The sequence below is a fragment of the Bidens hawaiensis genome, unplaced genomic scaffold (genome assembly GCF_021521415.1).
Source record: "Bidens hawaiensis isolate Kalapana, Puna unplaced genomic scaffold, B.hawaiensis_p1.1 tig00052465_1, whole genome shotgun sequence".
NCBI lineage: Eukaryota > Viridiplantae > Streptophyta > Magnoliopsida > Asterales > Asteraceae > Bidens > Bidens hawaiensis.
This window is the reverse complement of record NW_027499437.1, coordinates 19,590-40,629: the sequence shown is the minus strand read 5'-3', so window position 1 is coordinate 40,629 and position 21,040 is coordinate 19,590. Positions and strand designations below refer to the sequence as shown.

At 41.5% G+C, this 21,040-nt stretch overlaps 1 protein-coding gene and 1 long non-coding RNA gene across 2 annotated transcripts; both read right to left on the bottom strand.

The window, feature by feature from the left end:
- Nucleotides 1-497: 497 nt before the first annotated feature.
- LOC143599646 (uncharacterized) lies at nucleotides 498-3,550 on the bottom strand. The gene is made up of 4 exons (XR_013147328.1): nucleotides 3,290-3,550; nucleotides 2,844-3,125; nucleotides 1,343-2,755; nucleotides 498-1,235 (listed from the first exon to the last, which is right to left on the bottom strand). It is a non-coding gene; the product is annotated as an uncharacterized LOC143599646 (long non-coding RNA).
- Nucleotides 3,551-13,054: 9,504 nt separating this feature from the next.
- LOC143599647 (disease resistance protein RUN1-like) lies at nucleotides 13,055-18,838 on the bottom strand. Its single transcript, XM_077077554.1, has 3 exons — nucleotides 18,807-18,838; nucleotides 14,358-14,845; nucleotides 13,055-13,934 (listed from the first exon to the last, which is right to left on the bottom strand). Exons 1-3 carry the CDS (start codon nucleotides 18,807-18,809, stop codon nucleotides 13,055-13,057), a joined length of 1,371 nt encoding a protein of 456 aa, XP_076933669.1. The 5' UTR covers nucleotides 18,810-18,838.
- Between the last annotated feature and the right edge of the window lie 2,202 nt (nucleotides 18,839-21,040).

Below are 21,040 nucleotides of genomic sequence, written 5' to 3'. Positions count from 1 at the left end.
CCTTATTAATTTATTATTGTACATAAAACCAGAAACCATTATTGTCAACCGAAACAAGATTAATTAGCATCTAATTTCTATTAAATAAAGGCAGCATGGACATGATATTATAATCATTTGAAACTTCAGAGAAAGATTTAACGTACTTCTTGGCCTCCTCTAAATCATGGTAATACTGGTCAGCATGGCTACTCATCTCTTGAATGGTAGATGAGACTTCGTGAATGTTATTCTGAAGCTTATCAATTACACTCTTCATCTCCTCCTCATTCTATTTGGTAAAACAATCGGAGCAACTCATGGTATTCATCAACTGTTGTAGAAGAATTCCATTGCGAGAGAATTCCGAGATCTGCAACTCACAATTGTAATGTGGTTTCATCATAAACCATCCATCCTTCGTGAACTTATCTTTACATAAGTAAAAGCATCGAAAACATATAGCCATACAGAGGAAGTTGGACTCATAGACATAAGACGTTCAAAATCACCCATAAACACAGCCAGTGTGCATATAACACCTGCAATTAGCATGCTTGATATTTTAGCCAACTCCTTCGTTGTAAGCATTCTCGGTATTACAACCTGTCCGAACCTTCTCCGTAACTCATTGACTGGTTTGTGAGAGAGTTGTATTGTGATGGAAGACAAAAAATCAAATGCTCTCCTACAAACAGACAAAAACATTGTGATAAAATTATTTGAGAATCGAACACTCTGAGCAGCTTCAAGATCCTGGAGATACTGTTTCATCTCTTGATAATTGCCAGCTCTACTTTTGACCACAATTTGCTCCAGTGCCAAGTTTACACTCAACCACCCATCATTCATGTCTCTCACTGATAGTACGAAATCCTTGTATAGTACGGAAACTCCAAGGCTGGTTACATAGTAACAATAAGTATACTTCAAATCACTCCATTCTCTATGGTATACACTTAGTTTTCTCAAAAATTCTTGGTTGACTTCAGCTAGAGTTTTAGTGATTTGGTAGATGCCAACCAAGGAATAGTGTTGATTTCCGTGGTACAAAATGTATTTTAGCATCTTAAAAGTATGCTGTTGGAGGGTTGTATGGCCTTCGTACATATCTGCATAGGATTTATACATAAAACATATAGATTTATCCATACTTTCCCCCACCTTGATCTTACAATCTTCAAGTCGCTTCAAGTTGTTTATGTATTCCTCACGTATAAATCGGACGCCAACTTTGTTCACGTCTAAATTACCATCTGCAGTAAGTTGATTCAAAATATATAAGTGTATATTAAAATATCATAAAGCTCAAATAATAAGTACTCTTTTGTTGGCATAAAGGCATCCTTTTCAAGCAACTGACCTGGCTCCAAATCAAATGAAACATCAAAAGTACCCCAGTGACTTAAACCTGCAATTCTTTGAGGATCATCTGGTATCGTCCAATATAGAATAACTTGTGTCTCTGACCCTGCCACCAAGAAGTTTATGGGGATAGGAATTTCCAATGTTTCCCCCCAAGAGGAATATGAGCTGTTACAATGTGATAAGCTTTCATAAAGCCATCAACACGGTGGGCAGAAATAACAGCACATATAGCAACTCCAATCCATGATCCTTTTAGAGGCAAACCACTGTAACCTGGATCCTCAAACCCTGATTGGATTTCACATCTAGAACCAACTATCTCAAACACAGCTTCGGGTGTCATCCAATATTTTGTTCGCACCTACATAAATGACAACATTAAGTATTTACTAGTAGTTTGAGAGGTTACGTTTTGCAACATTCAACATAAAAGCGACTAGCTGCAAGACTTGAGGAGTGTGTGTGTAGAGAGAGAAAGGGATAACAGACCTCAAGGTAATTGTCTAATATTTTTTCTGCAAGATTGCTGCCACGCTTGTCCACTGCCAGTTCAGAACAGTTCAAACATAATACGGTTGGACGATTGTTGAAGCTTAATGCACTGCATTTAGTCACATCAACCTCTTTTGCGGAAACATAGTAATTGAATCTACCTCGAGGTCCATAATCCATGTCATCATCTACTAATGAAAGCTTTGGAAGTGATTGTAGCCTCTTGCAATTATTCAAACAAAGTATCCTCAGTTTTGAAAGGAGACCAATACTTCCGGGCAGTGAAACAAATTCATTTCCGGATAGATCCAAAGTTATTAGGTGACATAACAAACCAATATATACCATCAGGCACCACAGATAGATTGCAATAACTTAGATCAACTTCTTTTAAACCTGTGGATAACGTGTCTAAACAGGGGTTTAAAAAACATCCCGTTTTGAATGAGAGCCGGCAGCTATTTACATGAAGGAGTCTTAGTTTTTTTAACCGAGATATGGTAGACGGAAGCTCTTGAATAAAGGTTCCACTAGCATCAAGATTCCTTAGATTACACAATTCCCCCAAGTTTTCTGATAGTTTCATAATTCTAGTTCCATCCACATACAGATGCTCCAAGCGCTTCATGTTCTTTCCAAAATCAGAAATATTTTCAAGTTTTGAGCAGCTAGAAAGAACAAGTGCCTCAAGAGCTTCCATTTCCATATATTTTCTTCCAAGGCTTTGAAGACATGTACAAGCTTTGAGATTCAAGTAATATATATGTTTATGGATAAGAACTGATTCATGTAGGCTTGTCAAACTCGTGCAGCTTTCCAGATTTAGTTTCAGAAGATTCGGTGTTGATGTCAAGTTTGGGATGTCAGTTAAGTTCATTGAGAAACTGAGGTTAATAGATCTCAAATTAGGCAGCTCCTGTTGTAAAAGAGGGAAATTGTCAGTTTCTACCTTGTAAACCATGATTGAAAAAATTTATTAATTGGGTATACAGAGAACTACTTACTAAATCTTTCTTCCAAAGACTTTTAAGTTGGCTAGAACACATTTAAAGTTCATAAATGTGTATTGGTTCAAACTTTTTAGGCAAGGACTTCAAAGTACATCCATGCCATTCTAGAATTCTTAGATCATTGGAAAGATACTTAAGCCCTTTAGTAAATTGTACATTAAGAATTCTAAGAAATTTTAGATTTGTCATCTTTGAGAAACACATAGAATCAATGAAGCAATCATTCACTTCACCTTTGTATGGATCCTGGTTAACCACTTCAACAGTTTGAGCTCCCTGTATAAATTAAATAAGCACAACATCAAAATTTCAGAGCTTGAAAAGAGAAGACTTTCAAGTCAAACATAAGTTTGACAAATATATAAGACTGGAGATTGCAAAATCAGAGATGGGCTAATCTTTTAGAGTTTTACACATCTAAATATAACTAGATTTCATACCCGAATGTTCAAAGTCAATGTATCTTCATGAGACTTGATCACAATGTGCTTCCCATCATATCTATATGTTTTGGTGAGAAGAATTTTCCAACACATCTGTTGCAACAAATCATGCATCCACATGCTATCATCAGGATTGATAGTTATAAGACTCTTGTTAATAAGATCAGTAATCCCACGCTCAGAGTACAAACCAATATTCCTTAGTATATCTTTTACCAAATCTTTGTTTCTCCCTTTCAAGAAACATGCAATATATATGAAGACTGAAGAGGTAGGTCCCAGCAGAGCCCAGTTGGACCCGCAAGACTCACCTTAAACAGGGACGTCTGCGCAGAGACCAACTGGATCCGCAGGACCAACCATGCTCAGAGACGTGACGTCCTTACGCGCAGTACGCAAGCTGGTCCCGCAGGAAATGCCTCCCAATGGTGAAGGACTCCGCCTGTCCCCGCAGCCTCGGATACAAGCCATTAGGGAAGGCCACCCGCGCAGCATGGCTACACGCACAAGGCACTTAGCTCTCGATCATTCAGTGTCACCTGAAGGAATGAGCCAAGCCGGGAGCAATCCCGCACAGAGGCGGGAGGGGGAATACTCCCGCCCAAATAAGCCAGTCCGTATACTGAAGGATCTTTTACTGTACCTGACGAGGTATGGGCGAAAGATCTGATCAGAGATACGACAGCTCACTGATACAGTATGGCGAGCAGCATGCTCCTGTACTGTATCACTATTAGCCGCTGCCTACTCACCAACTACTGCCATACCACGTGCGTAGCCGTCAGTTGGTGGAACAGGAATAGTATACAGCAGGCCTGGTCACTATCAGCCGCTACCTACCCACCAACTACCAGCAGGGCACGTGCGTAGGCTACTGTTGATGAACAGGAACACTGTAGCAGCCGGCCATACCTCCTTGGAAACCTACCTTCGGCTATAAATACCCCAAATGGTATGACCATCTCATCTTATCATACCTTACATCATCTTACTACATTATCATCATATTATACCTGATATCTGCTCTAGCAATCTCTTAATATACTTTTATATTTAAAGAGCAATCTAGTCTGATTCTCACGCCGGAGGGTGGTCACAAGGAGGAACCCCCCCCTTCTCAGTGACGAGCTCACGGTGTCTGTTTTGCAGGTTATCAGAAGAACCATCTTCCAAGGGTCTAACCACTCGTGGGAAACATCTCTCCAACCCCCAGGTTACCAGTAATCTGTCCGGGGTCCGGTTAGTGTTTCTTCATTGGCGCCATCCGTGCATAAAGCTAGAACTACAATTTTTTCCAGTTTTTTCAAACTTCAACAAAGATGGTTAGAGAAATTCCGGTAACCACAACCCCAGCTACTAGGGGGAATACCGGCAACACAGTTTTTACGAACACTACCCCGGCTATCGAAGCCGGGGCAAGTGAAGTAAATTTTACGAACACTACCCCACTTACCAAAGCTGGGGCAAGTGCAGTAAATGACCGCCTACTGGGATCCACCGATACCCAGTTTGAGAAACGAAGACTCCCCCGCCAGACTCTAGATGAAGTTAAGGCATGGGCGGAGGCACGACAAAAGGAATTCCAGGCTGAGTTGGACGAACGCTTGCGTTCCGTGCAACAGGCCGACGAATTCGAGTACTGGGAGGATGACTCGGAGGAATCCGACTCCGACGCGAACCCTCGCCATAGGGCAAAAGGGAAGCGTAAGGAAACGGAATCCCAACCGAAAAGGCATTTTGGACAAGCCTTCAAACCAAAAAGCACAGGTGGAAGTCCACGAGACTTCTCTAAAACGTTCAGACCAAACGTTGCAAATGCAGGAACGTCCAAATTTGCAAGGGACATTGCTGAAGCAATCGCCCCAAAGAGTGCCAAACAAATGCCCAACATAGGCACATATGACGGTATATCTGATCCAGACGATCATTTGAACAGGTTCATAGCGGGGGCAACCGTCAGCAATTGGACGGAACCCACGTGGTGTTACATGTTCCAAATGACGCTGGTGGGGGCTGCTAGAGCTTGGTTTGATCGCCTACCGGTCAACCACATCTACGACTGGGCAGACTTCCAGCAGAAGTTTAACCAACACTTCAGCCAGCAACGGAAGTATACCGAGGAGCAGTGGACAATCCTCAAATGCATACGAGAGGAAGATGAATCTCTGCCAAACTTCATCACTCGCTTCAACTCAAAGAAGCTAAGTTTGGGCAATATCAGCGAAGATCTTGTTCGCGCTGCCTTCATCCAGGGCGCACATGACCCAGAGCTCATCCGCACCCTAACGGGTAAAGATGGCATGCCATCCACATGGGATGGCATCATGACAGCAGCAAAACGCTATGCGGAAACAGAGAAGCAACTGGGTAGAGATCTCCCACAGAGCACAAACCTCTACACTCAGAAGACGAGAGAAGACAACGTCCTCACCGCCAGACTAAATAAAAAGCGAAAGCTAGGCATTTGGCAGTCAAGGGTAAACTTTGACACCTCATCCGGCTTGCAACATCGAGTGGGCGGAAGGGATAATATACGGTCGCACCGGAACTCCAGATGGACGCCACTCACCAAAAGCGTCACTGAGATATTCGCCACTGAAGAGCTCCCATGGCCAAAGCCTCCAATAATCCGACATCGTCACGATGCTGATCGGAGCAAATACTGTGACTTCCACAAGACAAAAGGCCACAACACTGAAGAATGCATAGACGTAAAGGACATGGTCGAAGCATTTGTCAGAGATGGGACGCTCGCGCACCTCGTGGCACAATAAAGGCTGAGCAGGCGGGTGCGTATAGAACCTCAGCTGGGGAAGACGAATCAATTCCAGCTTCAAAATCGAGACTACATGCTGCGTAAAGAACGAGATCCCGAACCAGGTGCGTATCGGCTCGATGGCACTCCCATCCCAACATGGAAGGGAGCTCATTTACATAGTCTGCATGTAAATCAATTCCAACTTGTAAAGAAAAGGCCAAGAGCCACTTCTAATGGAAATGATTCTCTTTAAGAACATCGAAGCTGATGATTTTACATTCATACTTTTCTGAACACTAATATGCCGGTTTTCACCGCATAATTACGTAAAGTCATTGCATGGGAAGGCGGTCCTACCCGCACGAACTCAATAACGTGACAAACCTTCACGCAGGTCAGTTTGGGAAAAAGTTCAGCACCCAAAAATGAAAGTGCCGGTCTATCCGCATGAATCATTAAAGGAAACTGAATAATAACCTATCAACAACCGCGCGTCGAACGGTTAAACTATGCAACACTGGCGACGGCGTTCACATTACGTGAAGTCGTTGCGTGGGAAGGCGGTCCTACCCGCACGAACCCAATAACTTGACAAACCTTCACGCAGGCCGGTTGAAGGGGAAGAGTTCAATTATCCTACTAAATGAAAGTGCCAGTCTATCCGCATGAATCATGAAAGGAAACCGAACACTAACCTATCGACAACTGCGCGTCGAACGGTTCAAAACAAAATTCTTAAAAAGGATAAGGAAAACCTACACGCAGTTCAGATAAGGGTAAAGTTTTGCCATCCTAAGTGCAAGTGACGGTTCTACCCGCACAATCACGAAAGAGGAAGCAAAACTTCACACCTATTATCAACCACGTTCAAAGGTTAACTTATCCTCGTAGGATGAGGAAAAACTACACGCAGGTCAGATATGGGTAAAGTTTTGCCATCCTACTAAGTGCAAGTGACGGTTCTACCCGCACAATCACGAAAGAGGAAGCAAAACTTCACACCTATTATCAACCACGTTCAAAGGTTAACTTATCCTCATAGGATGAGGAAAACCTACACGCAGGTCAGATATGGGTAAAGTTTTGCCATCCTACTAAGTGCAAGTGACGGTTCTACCCGCACAATCATGAAAGAGGAAGCAAGACTTCCTGTTATCAACCACGTTCAAAGGTTAACTTATCCTCAAAAGGTGAGAAAAACCTACACGCAGGTCAGATAAGGGTAAAGTTTTGCCATCCTACTAAGTGCAAGTGACGGTTCTACCCGCACAATCACGAAAGAGGAAGCAAGACTTCCTGTTATCAACCACGTTCAAAGGTTAACTTATCTTAATGCCTTAGAAATTTCGAAAAGGAAAACCTACACGCAGGTCAGATAAAAGTTAAAGTTTAGCCATCCTACCAAGTGCAAGTGACGGTTATACCCGCACAATCACGAAGGAGGAAGCGAAACTTTAACCCATTATCAACCACGTTCAAAGGTTCTTATTCTAAACACTTGGAAAATTGCTAATTTAAACTAAGTATGCAAGTCATAAGTTTATAAAGCAAGGAACCCAAAGAAGGAAATAACAATCTTATACGCAAAAAGATTAATATTTCAAGAATATATTACAAGAATGGCCGGGTAACTACCCGCCTAAAAGAATAAAACTATACAAGTCTATCTTAGCAATGGGAAGGGATCTTCAGGATCAAGCTTCAGGGCCGCTTCCACTTGGACCCGCTCCGTCAGAAGAACGGGGTGGTTCGAGGAACGCTTTGAGGACAGCTAACCCATCATCAGCAGCAGCTACTTCGTCCACCTTTTCCACCACTGGATGCGGGAAGGCGGCGTATTGGTTCAATGCTTGGTCATAAATGGCTTCGGTATCCACATTAAACAAAGGGAAGTTGGAAGGCGGGACGCCTTTCTCAACAAACCCTAGACCAAGCAGGAAGCCGGCCTTTTCCCCATCCTCATGAGAAGCGTTGAGGGCTGCGGTCATAGCATCATCGTAAGAGGTCTCCGAAAAGACCCGACGCACAACCTACAAAGAAAACACAAGTATTAGAACCTTTTCTTACAAAAGAAAAGCGTGAAGATAAAACTAAACATACCTGAGGCAACGCTTCTCGAAGAAGCCATTGGAGGGCAGCTTGAGCTTCGTTATGGGCGCGTTCGGCTTCGCTCTTGTTAAGGTTGGCAAGTAAAACTTCCTTTGCGGCAGCCTCTTCGACGCCCTTAAGCTTCCGCTCGGTGTGGTCAAGCACCCCCCTCTGGTCCAGGATTTCCTGGAGTTTCTTGGCATCTTCCATTGCCAAGGCATCATGAGCGCGTTGGAGAGCCTCTAATTTGGCCTTGAGCTCCTCATTCTCCACACGCAAAGGCTCAGCAACGGCTTCAGCCTTGGCAGCCCTCTCGGTTGCGTTTCGCGCAGTCTCCCTGGCCAGCCGAAGCTGTTCATTCACAGCTTGGGCAGCCTTGGAGCGGGCCTCGAGTCGCGCCTGAACTTCAACCTCGAGGGCCTTGAAGGCCTTCTCCTTGTCGGCGGCAGCTGCCGCCAGCTGTTGGTTCTCCTCCCGAAGAGCACGCGCCTCAGATATGTCCTTGGCGCGAGCTGCTTTCAACTTGTCGTTTTCACGACAAAGCAGCTCGACGCGCGGCTGCATCCGGGCCTGGAGAACCCGAAGCTCATTAGTTAGCCTACCCTCCTGGTAGCTAACCATGGCTTCCCCCAACGCACCCGGAGGAGCAGCGTGGCGAGCCCAGTCCACGCACTCCACAGGTGTGCGAAGGGTTGTTCCTCGGCGTATGTTCCATCGTGGAACATACACTTCATTGGAATCCGACACTGCAAAAGAAACAAAGGCAGTAAGGAAAAGATGATAAAAAACATAAGAAAAGAAAGGAACCCTACGCACCTGTAGGGTCAATGACAGGCCGATAGCCGCCAAACCCATCACCTGAACCTAAAGGAAATCCATCCAACAGGTCAGGCAGACGGGAAGGTGGCAAAGATCGGCGGGAAGCCCTGCGCGTACCTGATGGTCCGGCCATCGGTGCCGGTGGCGCGGGCATGGTGGCAGCCGCCGAGGTCGCCGTTGTGGTCGCCGCCGCGGTCGCCGCCTCGTAGGCAGCAGCAGTAACCGCCGGCTCTGTGAAGGATGCTGTAAAAATCGCACTCACAGCCGGCGGTGACGTCATCTCAGCTGGAACAGTCTGCTCAGAGGGAGCAACTGAACCAGCGGTAGCAGGCGCAGGCACCTGGGTCGACGCCTCAGGTAGGCTGACCAAGCCTACCGTCATTGGCGGAAGGGTACTCCTCTGCGCTTCACCCCGGAATGCGTCAACATCCACGCCTGCACAAAGAAGAAAGTGTTAGATAAATTTATGAAGTAATAAATCTGCAAAGACATTATGATTGTACTTACGGGTTTTCTTGACCCTGAACGTACGGACGGGCGGGGAGGAACCCGATGGAGCCGGCCTTTTGGTACCGGTCACCGTCGTCTTCGTTGGTTCTCCGGAGGTAACGGTCGTAGCCTCCGGAGCAGTGGTCTCCTCACCACCGGGGTTCCCCGCCACCTCTTCACTATCTGACTCCGAGTCAGATAGAACCACCGGACCAGCCGTGGAGGCCTTCTCCTTCCCTTTCCCGCCGGCAGCAGCTTTCTTCTTCCGCACCAGTGGAGGAGCATCTGAGGATTCCTCAGAAGAAGACAGGTCAAGAATTCCAACAGCGGGTACAGCATTAAGGGGTTGAGGAAAGAATATCGCCTTACCTGGCCGCCGGTGGCTCAGGATCTCGTGGCCCAGCGGATAGACCTCCACAAAACGACCCGCCGTTTGCTCCAGGATGGGCAACTCGCCCTCGTCCAGAGCACGAGTACCCATCCGCGCGGGACCGTTGGTTTCCCGCGGGAACAGAAGCGACTCCAAATTATTTCCCTCTGAAAGAAAAGAAACAGTTAGAAGACAAACTTGTATCAAAAAGAAAGACAAGACATACCATAGGGAATAGAGTTCAAACCGTATTCGAGAAGGATGGGAACCTGAGACGCATCTTTCCACACCCGGCTCATCCCTAACATAACCATCCCGGATTCCGCAAACCGGTAAACCGGAGATTGGATCCGGGATATCTTCGAAAACCATTCCGCCTCCTGGTAGTTGGGGGCGTGAAGGCTCGGTATCGCTTGGCCATTTTTAAACTTCATGGCAAGGGGGATGGCGCGGGCAGAAATGTAGAAGAATTCCTGCTTCCACGCGCGAAGACTGCGCTCGGTGTCGCAAATCTTCAGACCCTTAATACGGGTCGTCAAGGTGTACCACCCCTGGATGCACCTCCAGGTATAGAAGGTCATCAGGCGGTCCACATGGGGCTCGATGCCCAAAATCCGGCACACCCACTCAAAATGGCGAATCTTGGCGATCGCCATGGGGTGCAGCTCGGTCAAATGAACACCGTGCCTCTCAAGGACACGGTAAACAAATTTTGTCAATGGGAATCTAAGATTCCCATAGACAAAAAATGCAGCATAAACCCCGATCTTGCCTCTGGGGGCATCGTACACGGTCTGGTGGGATTCAGGAAACTCAGGCTCGAGATGATCGAGCATGAACTTCCTGACAACATACCGGTACTGATCGCCGGGCAGAGCACACTGGCACTCGCCAGCAGTACCCCTGTCATCGGCTATAGCTTCAGCATCACGAGAAGACATCTTGCAGAGAGAAAAGAACGATTTCGAGAGAATGCTCGATTGAATAAAGGAGTATTCGCCGGAAATCGCCTTAAAGATGAAGAGAAGAGTTAAAAGTGTGAATTGCAAATAACCCTCTCCCCCTTTATATAGTAATCGCAATTAATGCGGTGAATTTAATGCGGAGGAGAGAGAAATCGAATGTGCAATGAAACTATGACACGTGGCAAAAAGCAAGCTGGCAACAGCTGTTGAAAGGACGTATGTAAGTAATTTCGCGGCCACGCGCCCGAAAAATCGCGCCCACGCGCCTGAAAAAGCGACTGGAATGACCATGTTCTGTCACGTCACCATAACTTCCTGCACGTCCTGACACAGTCAGAAGAAACCGTCGCACGACGTTTCAGAGGTTTGGACTGTTATCTTTTCACCAACTCTTCGAATTTCAAAATTCAAAATTCGAAAATATTAAAAAGTAAGCGGGAAAATACCCCTTACCCCTTGGCAAGCAAGTAACCGTAAGACGGATGCGGGTACAGTGTAAAGGCAAAACCCTTCACATACCTAGCACCCGCAGGGAATTGAAGCCAAATAAACCTTGGCAAACAAGTAACCGTAAGACGGCTGCGGGTACAGTGTTAAGGCAAAACCCTTCACATACCTAGCACCCGCAGGGAATTGAAGCCAAGAAAACCTTGGTGAACAAGTAACCGTAAGACGGATGCGGGTACAGTGTTAAGGCAAAACCCTTCACATACCTAGCACCCGCAGGGAATTGAAGCCAAGTACCTCGGCAACCAAGTAACTATAAGACGGGTGCGGGTACAGTGTAAAGGCAAAACCCTTCACATACCTAGCACCCGCAGGGAATTGACGCCAGGAATACCTTGGAAGTAAAGTAACCGTAAGACGAGCGCAGGTACAGTGTTAAGGCAAAACCCTTCACATACCTAGCGCTCCGCTGGGAATTGAAACCAAGAAGGATCTTCTGGGCAATGCTTGCGGAAACGGAAATAACATCCCCGCATAGCAGGAACGTCGAGAACTACGTTGTTTGAAGCTCCAAGATGGAATTGGTGGTCTTAACATAATTGATCACTATGTTCAAAACTACCAAAACCTCATGGAAAATACATACAACTGGGACTCAATGCTCCTGACTTGCGAGGAGGTTACAGACCTACCCGCATCATACCCAAAGACCAAGCAGGAAACTCGGGCATTTCTGCAAGTGACAAGGACTTCCGCGGAAAGAATCCCCATGGAAAACCTTACAAAACCCTTTTCAAAACCCTCTGCTCAAGTCCAAAAGTTCACCTCACTTTATTAAACACTCATGAGAAGAACATTGGACTGGGGGGACTTGAAGAGGTAGGTCCCAGCAGAGCCCAGTTGGACCCGCAAGACTCACCTTAAACAGGGACGTCTGCGCAGAGACCAACTGGATCCGCAGGACCAACCATGCTCAGAGACGTGACGTCCTTACGCGCAGTACGCAAGCTGGTCCCGCAGGAAATGCCTCCCAATGGTGAAGGACTCCGCCTGTCCCCGCAGCCTCGGATACAAGCCATTAGGGAAGGCCACCCGCGCAGCATGGCTACACGCACAAGGCACTTAGCTCTCGATCATTCAGTGTCACCTGAAGGAATGAGCCAAGCCGGGAGCAATCCCGTACAGAGGCGGGAGGTGGAATACTCCCGCCCAAATAAGCCAGTCCGTATACTGAAGGATCTTTTACTGTACCTGACGAGGTATGGGCGAAAGATCTGATCAGAGATACGACAGCTCACTGATACAGTATGGCGAGCAGCATGCTCCTGTACTGTATCACTATTAGCCGCTGCCTACTCACCAACTACTGCCATACCACGTGCGTAGCCGTCAGTTGGTGGAACAGGAATAGTATACAGCAGGCCTGGTCACTATCAGCCGCTACCTACCCACCAACTACCAGCAGGGCACGTGCGTAGGCTACTGTTGATGAACAGGAACACTGTAGCAGCCGGCCATACCTCCTTGGAAACCTACCTTCGGCTATAAATACCCCAAATGGTATGACCATCTCATCTTATCATACCTTACATCATCTTACTACATTATCATCATATTATACCTGATATCTGCTCTAGCAATCTCTTAATATACTTTTATATTTAAAGAGCAATCTAGTCTGATTCTCACGCCGGAGGGTGGTCACAAGGAGGAACCCCCCCCCCCCTTCTCAGTGACGAGCTCACGGTGTCTGTTTTGCAGGTTATCAGAAGAACCATCTTCCAAGGGTCTAACCCCTCGTGGGAAACATCTCTCCAACCCCCAGGTTACCAGTAATCTGTCCGGGGTCCGGTTAGTGTTTCTTCAAAGACATAACGCTGATTTTCATTCAGTCTTGCATAAACTACTTCAAGCCTTCCTAGAACTTCTTCCTCTGGATATTCTTTAAGCATCTCCAACATATCATTCCAATAATTTTCATCCTTCCCGCGTAATTGGTTACCATAAACCTTAAGAGCTAATGGAAGACCACCAGCTAGCTTCACAATATCATCAGACAAATTTTCATAACCATGTGTAGGATGGCTTTGCTCAAAAGCTGACTGAGAAAAGAGACTGAGAGCATCATCTGGTTTCATTTCCTTACACCAATATATATCATTTATTTTATGCGACATCAACAAGTCTCTGTTTGTTGTGGTTACTATGATTCTGCTGCCAGGCCCAAACCATTCAAGCCCCCTAGCTAAATAGGTCAGCTGATCAACATGATTCACATCATCCAATATGATTACAACTTTCAAACCACGTAGCTTTGTTCCCAATAAAGTTTGTCCATGACTAACATTTTCAACGCGAGTGCTTTTCTCCTTTAAAAGGTCATCAAGAAGTTTCTGCTGGAATTTGCATAAATTGGTACTATCATCTTGTTTTGTAATCTCCTTGATGTTTTCAATGAGACTACTTTTGTCAAACTTATTTTTAATGTCCTTATAGACAGCTTCGGCTAAAGTAGTCTTACCGATTCCACTCATCCCACAAATCCCTACAAAAAGAACTTCACTAGACTTCATTCTTAGTATTCCTTTTACTTCATCCACTCGTGATTTGATTCCCACTAGACTATTGGGAGGATCTACTATCATTGTATTAGGCAAGTTCCTTAAAACTTCGCTCACAATGTCCCTTACCACCTCTGCTTCAACACTGCAATAACCGGACAGTAGGGTAGGTCATTAGAAGAACTAGGCCGACCAGTTACGTTAAGAATCTTTTTTGGGTTAATCTTGACGGGTCAAACCGGGTCGGATACGGGTCAACAGGAAAATCAAGTTTAAAGGGTCAAGTTTTTAGGATACTATTCATTTAGTCACATGTTTGTTATGTTTAATTGTAAGTTAAAGTAGTGGGTAGTTTGTTTTCCTTATCTTTAGATGCAAGTATTTTGTTCACTACTTATTGTAAGTTTGATTATGAATGAACGTAGGCAAGTAGCAGATTAAAACACTTCATGTACGTGAGTTTTTGGTAAGTAATTGAATGTGAGTTTGGGGCATGAACCAACATTCTTAAGTTCAATCGGTAATCCAAATTACAATAACAATGTATAAAAAGAAAGTAAGACCCTACCTGTGTTCTGTCACATGTAATCCCGACACAGCCCCAACTTCTTTGAAAGCAGCTCTCCATGTTTCTACCTTTTGTGGTGCAATTTCAGGATCGGCTTCATGATCGGCAAATCCTTGTTCAAAACAGTTGCTTTGACGGCGCACATCAGAAAGAGACACGTGATAAAAAATAGGAATAACAATCAGATTGCCTCGTTTCATGCAGACAGCAATCTTTGCAGTTTCTTCCAAACACCATTTTGATGTTGCAAAATTGTTGGATAACACCACAACGGCCAGTCTTGATGTTTCTATGGCCTGTAGGAGCTCGGAAGCAATGGGCTTTCCAATCTCAAGTGTCTTGTCATCTTTGTAGGTTCTAATGTCATTTCGAATTAAGGCATCAAATAAATGGCTGGTAAAACCCATACGAGTGTCTTCCCCTCGGAAGCTCATGAAAACATCATAACCCTGTGCTATTGTTGTTGAAGATGATCCATATGACTGCATCTATAGATCTCACCATATTAAAGTACTATAAAAGTGAAAAAATATAAAAGATTTTCAACACACTATTAATTAAAAGCTGGTTTATTTATAGTCAATACATATTACATAAAAGGTGATAAAAATGAGAAACATGAATGGATAATTACCAAAAGTAAGCAAATTGACCCAAGTTTTCATAAAAAATGGTGACTTATTGCACTTAAAAAACTAGGAATATCTAAAAAGAGCCCACCAGAACAGGCCACATATGTGGAGCCAGCTAAATAGTAGCTGACATATTTTTTTATATAAGTGAAATAGTCCACAAAACAGCACAATAATAGCATAACATGAACCGACTAAATCTTAGCCGGTTAAGAAAATAAGCCACTAAATTTAGCCGGTTCATTACAAGCGCATTGTTTTGATTGGATTTTTTGTGGACCCCTGGTACTTTTTAAGGTTTTTTATGTTGGCTAAATTATAGCTAGTTTAGCCAACTCCGCTTACATGGCCTTTTTTGAATGGCTCTTTTCGGATTTGACTAGTTTTTTAATTGCAAATTAAACTGCTTATTTTGATGGTTTTACCAAAACATGGAATTTAGTTACAATCTATTTGTAAACGGCATGAACTCTTATAAGCAACTGACAGTTTAACCCACCATCCCAAAATTTGGTTTATATGTTTTGTATTTTATTTTATTTTATTTATTTTTTTTTTTTTTGAGTTGACAAGATTGTTTCACATCAGTGAGTATGAATGGGGTGTGTTATTTTTCAAACGGGTCAGCATGGTTTGTTACTTTTCAAACATGTTAGAATGAGTTGGTGTTATTCTTCGCCAGAATAGGTTGATATAGGACGTACAACCCAGTGCATAACCTATCGCCGGTACACGTGTAAAACGGTATTTGTAACTTCTGCCCCTCACACCACCAATATTATCCACTTTGCACATGAAGAGTTCACGGATTTACATTTGGTCTCCCATGTAGAGACTTCTTAGAGGTCGTCCATCCTAGCACTACTTTCACCTGAGCACGCCTAATTGTGGAGCTCTCCTCTCGTCCACTAACATTAAGCCCAAAATGAGTTGGTGATTTAAGAGGCGGAAACTTATGAACCAAAGATCTCTCCTGTCCACGGCTAATGTGGGATTTACCTAGGATAAGTTACAGATAAAGTTGGCCGCTACGTGTAAATTGGGTTCGATGTTTACGTGATCCACCAAGGGTCACGGAATGGTTCTGGTGCAGCCGTGTGTGTTTAACCAGACCCTGGCCCTAGCCGTGATTGGTGAGAAGACTGTTGGTTCACTGCTAAGGGTTATTGAACTTGTTTGTGGTGTTCATGTGTTGTGCCGTTCTTTTTCTTCTTCTACGTCGCTTGTTTTGGGCGTTTAGGCTTCTTCATGCGCAGTAAGTGATCCTAACCCAAACTTGAAACGAGTTTGCAATCCGCTGAGTAGTAGGGTCAGGTCGGTTGAGTTTATAATTGGTATGATAAAGTATGGATGTAGATTTTTACAAAGACACTGAACTAGATTCTAAAGAAAAATAAAGTTTATTTTCTTGGTGCATGATCATCTGGTGATAACACGTTTATGTTGTTTTAAAAGTATTCAATACTGTTTATTGTTTTAATTGATCTTTCATCAAAACAAAGTTTCGTTTGGGCACTGTAATGGTAAAAGGAAAAAATGCATTTAGTAACTTACAATTATGTATGTATGTATAATTGGTTTCCCTCGTAAACCATTTTTTTACTCTTTAGCCAAAATTAAAAATGAGGAAATAAAGTATAGTTGGTAAATTGTTTCTCTCTGTTAACAATTTATGGACCTCATATACTTCATAAATTTCATGCTTTAGATATGAAACCTGAGTACTTTAAATAGATATAACTTTGTTCAAGAGTTGATTTAAAGGATTTAATTAGATTATATATCTAAATATTTTAAATACGCAAGTCTTATGATAATCTGTTCTGGTGAGATAACTTTTAATTAAAGTTTTATGTTATATAAAAGAGTGTCTCATGGATTAACATCTCATACAAGAAACTCAACTGGTCGCCTCATGTGTAGATCGCGATAGCGTTTTGTATGGAAATTTATTTTAAGTTGCTCCCACTTTAGAGGCAAGTGAAGAGTGCATGTAATATCACCAAGTAAGAGGCGCTGAGGTGAGTTCATGATTTCCTTTTTAAATGTTTTAATGTTTTAGGTTAACATGCATATAATGAAGTTATATTTTCATGGTTTACCCTTTGGATGAAATTAGTGTAGACTTATATACATTTATATACATATAGATATATTTACATATTTTATTAGGTCTTAAACATTATATAGCTTACTTATTAGCTAAATGTATGTGTATGTGGATGTGTGTGAATGTGGACATGTGTGTATGTGTATGTGAATGTTTTTATCAAGCTATGACCGAGTCGAAAATGGATGTAAAATTCTTTAGTTCTCTTTTGGTGATCTAAGGTATGAAAGTTTCCTAACAGTTTATCTGTCATTGGGGCGGGATGTAAAATTCCTTGAGTCTCTTATTTTGTGTTTGGTTACTTGAGATGAGGAGACTCGTGTCGTGTGCTAGGCTAAGGAAAATTGTATTACTTTACTAACGTGATGAGTAAATATTTTGATATTATTGTTATTATTTATCATGTTGTGAAGGTTAAGTGTTTTACTTATCTTATATTATATTCATTGTAATGTGTTTAAAAAAACATGAATTCACTTAGCCTATCTGACTTTGTATACATGTTAGATTTATTACAGGTTAGATGGATACTGGATCACCACTGGGATGTGCTAGAAGTTACCCAACATTCAAAGATGACATTTCTAGTTGAAGACGGCATTTATTCAAATAGAGTTATGAATTTTTTTTTTAGAATATTACTTAAAGATTATGACATTTTATATTAAGTTAATTTTATGACACACAATTTATTTATCTTGATTCATATCTTTTTGTTGTGTAGACTCGAGTTTTGAATTAAATAAACATACAATTTATTTCAAACTTATTTATTTTTAGTTGAGATGCTTCTGACGTTTTGGGAATTTAATTTTGAAAGACCTTCGTTGTTTGTGTTTTAAAAATAAATATGTCAAAACTTTTTGATAACTTTTATGGTATGAAATTTTCAACTGTTTGACACCCGGATTTTGGGGTCTTACAGTACTGACGTGTAAGCAATGCCGGATTGCACGTAACCAAAGATTAAACACACGTAGCAAACACTATAGGCGTAACCAACGCCTATAGGCGCTTAACCAACACTGGAATGCACGTAACTGGCGACGGCTATTCGTGCGGTGCCAGTTATACGTCAAGCGTTGGGTTAAGTGTGTACCAAAGTCGTGTTACGCGTAACATGCTTAACCAACTCCACACTTGTAACCAACACCAGAATGTGCGTGTCCATCATTAAACACGCGTAACAAACGTCGTGCGCGCGACTGATGCCTTACTTGTGCGGAGCACTAGTTAAGCGCGTACCATGGCCGGGTTACGTACGTTACACAGTCTTGGATGTGTGTTTCTCGGCCCAGTATGTGTAACCAGTAGTTCTGCACGCGTAACCGTCACTGGAGTGCACATAACCAACATTTAAACACACGTAAAGTACGCCACACACGCATAACCGATGTGTGAATGCGCATAACGTTGCTGAAGCAAAGCGAAAATGTACAGTAATTCTAGAAAGACATTTTAAACCATCCCATTTTAACCTGAAAGTTGTCCGACCTGAATCCAATCTGACCCGACCCAAATAGAATTAACCTTTTTTAAACTACACGTTCTGACCCATAACCCAAACCCAGCCCAACCCGTTTCCGGTCCTAAGCTAAGCAAATGGATCCTAAGTTAAAACGATTCACGAAGACTCCCACAATCAAACATGCATGAACAATTTAGCAAATAAAGAAATAAAACTAATGGTGAAAGTGTGAAACTGACCATGGAAGTTGTAGCTAGTGTGGTGCAAGATGTGACGACGAAATAGCAGACTTAGAAGAAGAACAAAGTGATTATTACTCTGCTTTTTAAGTAAGTGGGGTGGCTTTATTGATGCTTTTTTACAAACAATTATTGATCACCATTCACCACCAATGTGGAAGGAATCAGTTCAAATACACTTTAAAATTTGATACGTAGACTGACAATATAATTAGTAGACGCATCTACACGTTGAGTTGCGTCGCGTCGTAGAGTTTCATATCGATCAGATCGAAATAATAAAAATGAATATCAATACCTGTTTCGCTAATAACGACAACCAATACAAATGTTGTTCGGTCAGTATCAATATAGTTCGACACAATACCAATACTAAGGATATTAAATATGTTTCATTTCGAATAAAACTATGTTTTAATAAAGTTTATACCGGAATGCTAAGAAAGAAAACGCGTTTGTTTTATTAAAGTTAACACGGTGTGCATCTCTGGTACATACATATGCATGCGCACGCACATGTGTTTGTGTGTGTATATATATATCTAAAAGTTAACTTTATCAAACTTAAGAAGTTGTATGATAACTCAATTGAATTTCAAGTGTTAAAACGTAAATCATTTACAAATATAAGAGTAAAATTACTGAGGCCATATGATAACTTCACTAAAGTTTAGAGATAAAACTGTAAATTCATTAAACATAAAAAAAAACAATTATAAAATATTGAAACAAAAAAAGGGTCCAATTTCATATGATAGTTACTAGTAACTAAGATTCAAAAATGTTTTAATTGTATCACTTAATTTTAAAAAGTGTTTCAATTAAGCCATTCAACTATATATTTTATTTAAATTATATGTTTTAACATGTTTTTTTAGTATTTTCTTTTTGGTTTTACATAGGAAATCATTTTATTTTTTTTATGTTGACATGAAGTGGTGAAATGAATTTTAGTTTTTATTTTAAAATTATAATATAATTAAGGTTCTTTTATTTTTTAAATATAACTACATATATTGTAAATTATGACCCATACATCTTCTTCTCCATTTTTTGACACACAAAAATCAGTTAAGGTTCAATTTGATATGATGGTTTGTCAAACAAATAAATTTTTAATTTTATTTTTCTTTATAGCGTTTGCCGGTTGAGTTTGCACGGAACAATAACTTGGATTACGAAACAGATTTTGTTTTAATAAATCCAAATGGTGTTGATGTTTCCACTGAAATTGCTATTGAACTCAATGGTATTAATGAGAGGTATCGGGTTAGACATTGGGAAAGTTTTGTTCGGTCGAATGGTCTTCAGTTTGGAACAATGGTTGTTTTCGAGTACAACGCGGCTACTCATTCGTTGATACTCACTGATGTTCTTGGTTGATTTTGAACTTTTCGATCATGGGTTGTTTTTTATTTTGATGGATTAAGGTTTAAACACTACACATTGCTAACAGGTTCTATATATATGTTGTTAGCTTTAGTTATGTAAATTATTGAATTATTTTGTTAGATTTAGTATGTATGGTTTGTACCCACTTACGGATACTTCTCTGGTTTTAATTATTTGGTATTAAATTAGTTATACTCGACAAAGAATCATAGCTTACAAATAAAACAACTGTTGTTTACAAGGAGATTTTTAGAAACGTAGAATGTTAAATGTTTAAATTTGCTATGTAATTCAAGTTGTTCTATTATATAGTAATTGTTATAATGTAATTTATTTTGGTCTATACTTAAGATATATGTAGTTAATTTTTTTGGAATATTTGTTTGTTTTATTATCTTAAAATTTGAAATTTAATTATAAATACCTATTTAATATTAATATAAACCAAAAATTCCGGATAGAAATCTATATGTTTAAAATTCGTTTTATAACATACAATTTTTATATTTACTTTTTAATTTAAAGCATTTAAGATACTTATAATACTATCTAATTATATATTACCAAGTATAGCTTACTATGCATTATAATTACTAGATAGATTTAATAATTAACTGCCTTGGAAAGATAAAACCGTCACTTCATTAATATATTTTTTATTTTCAATTTTAATATTCTTCTTCTTTAACAATCCTAACTTTGTGAACATAACTAAATTCAGATAATGGCTACAATTATGAATTGAAGGTTTTGTAAGCTGTCTCGTAAGTATCAACTCGTGTTTAGTAATTTAGTCACGATAGAAAAAGATAATATTGAATCCGTCATGATGTTCAATAATC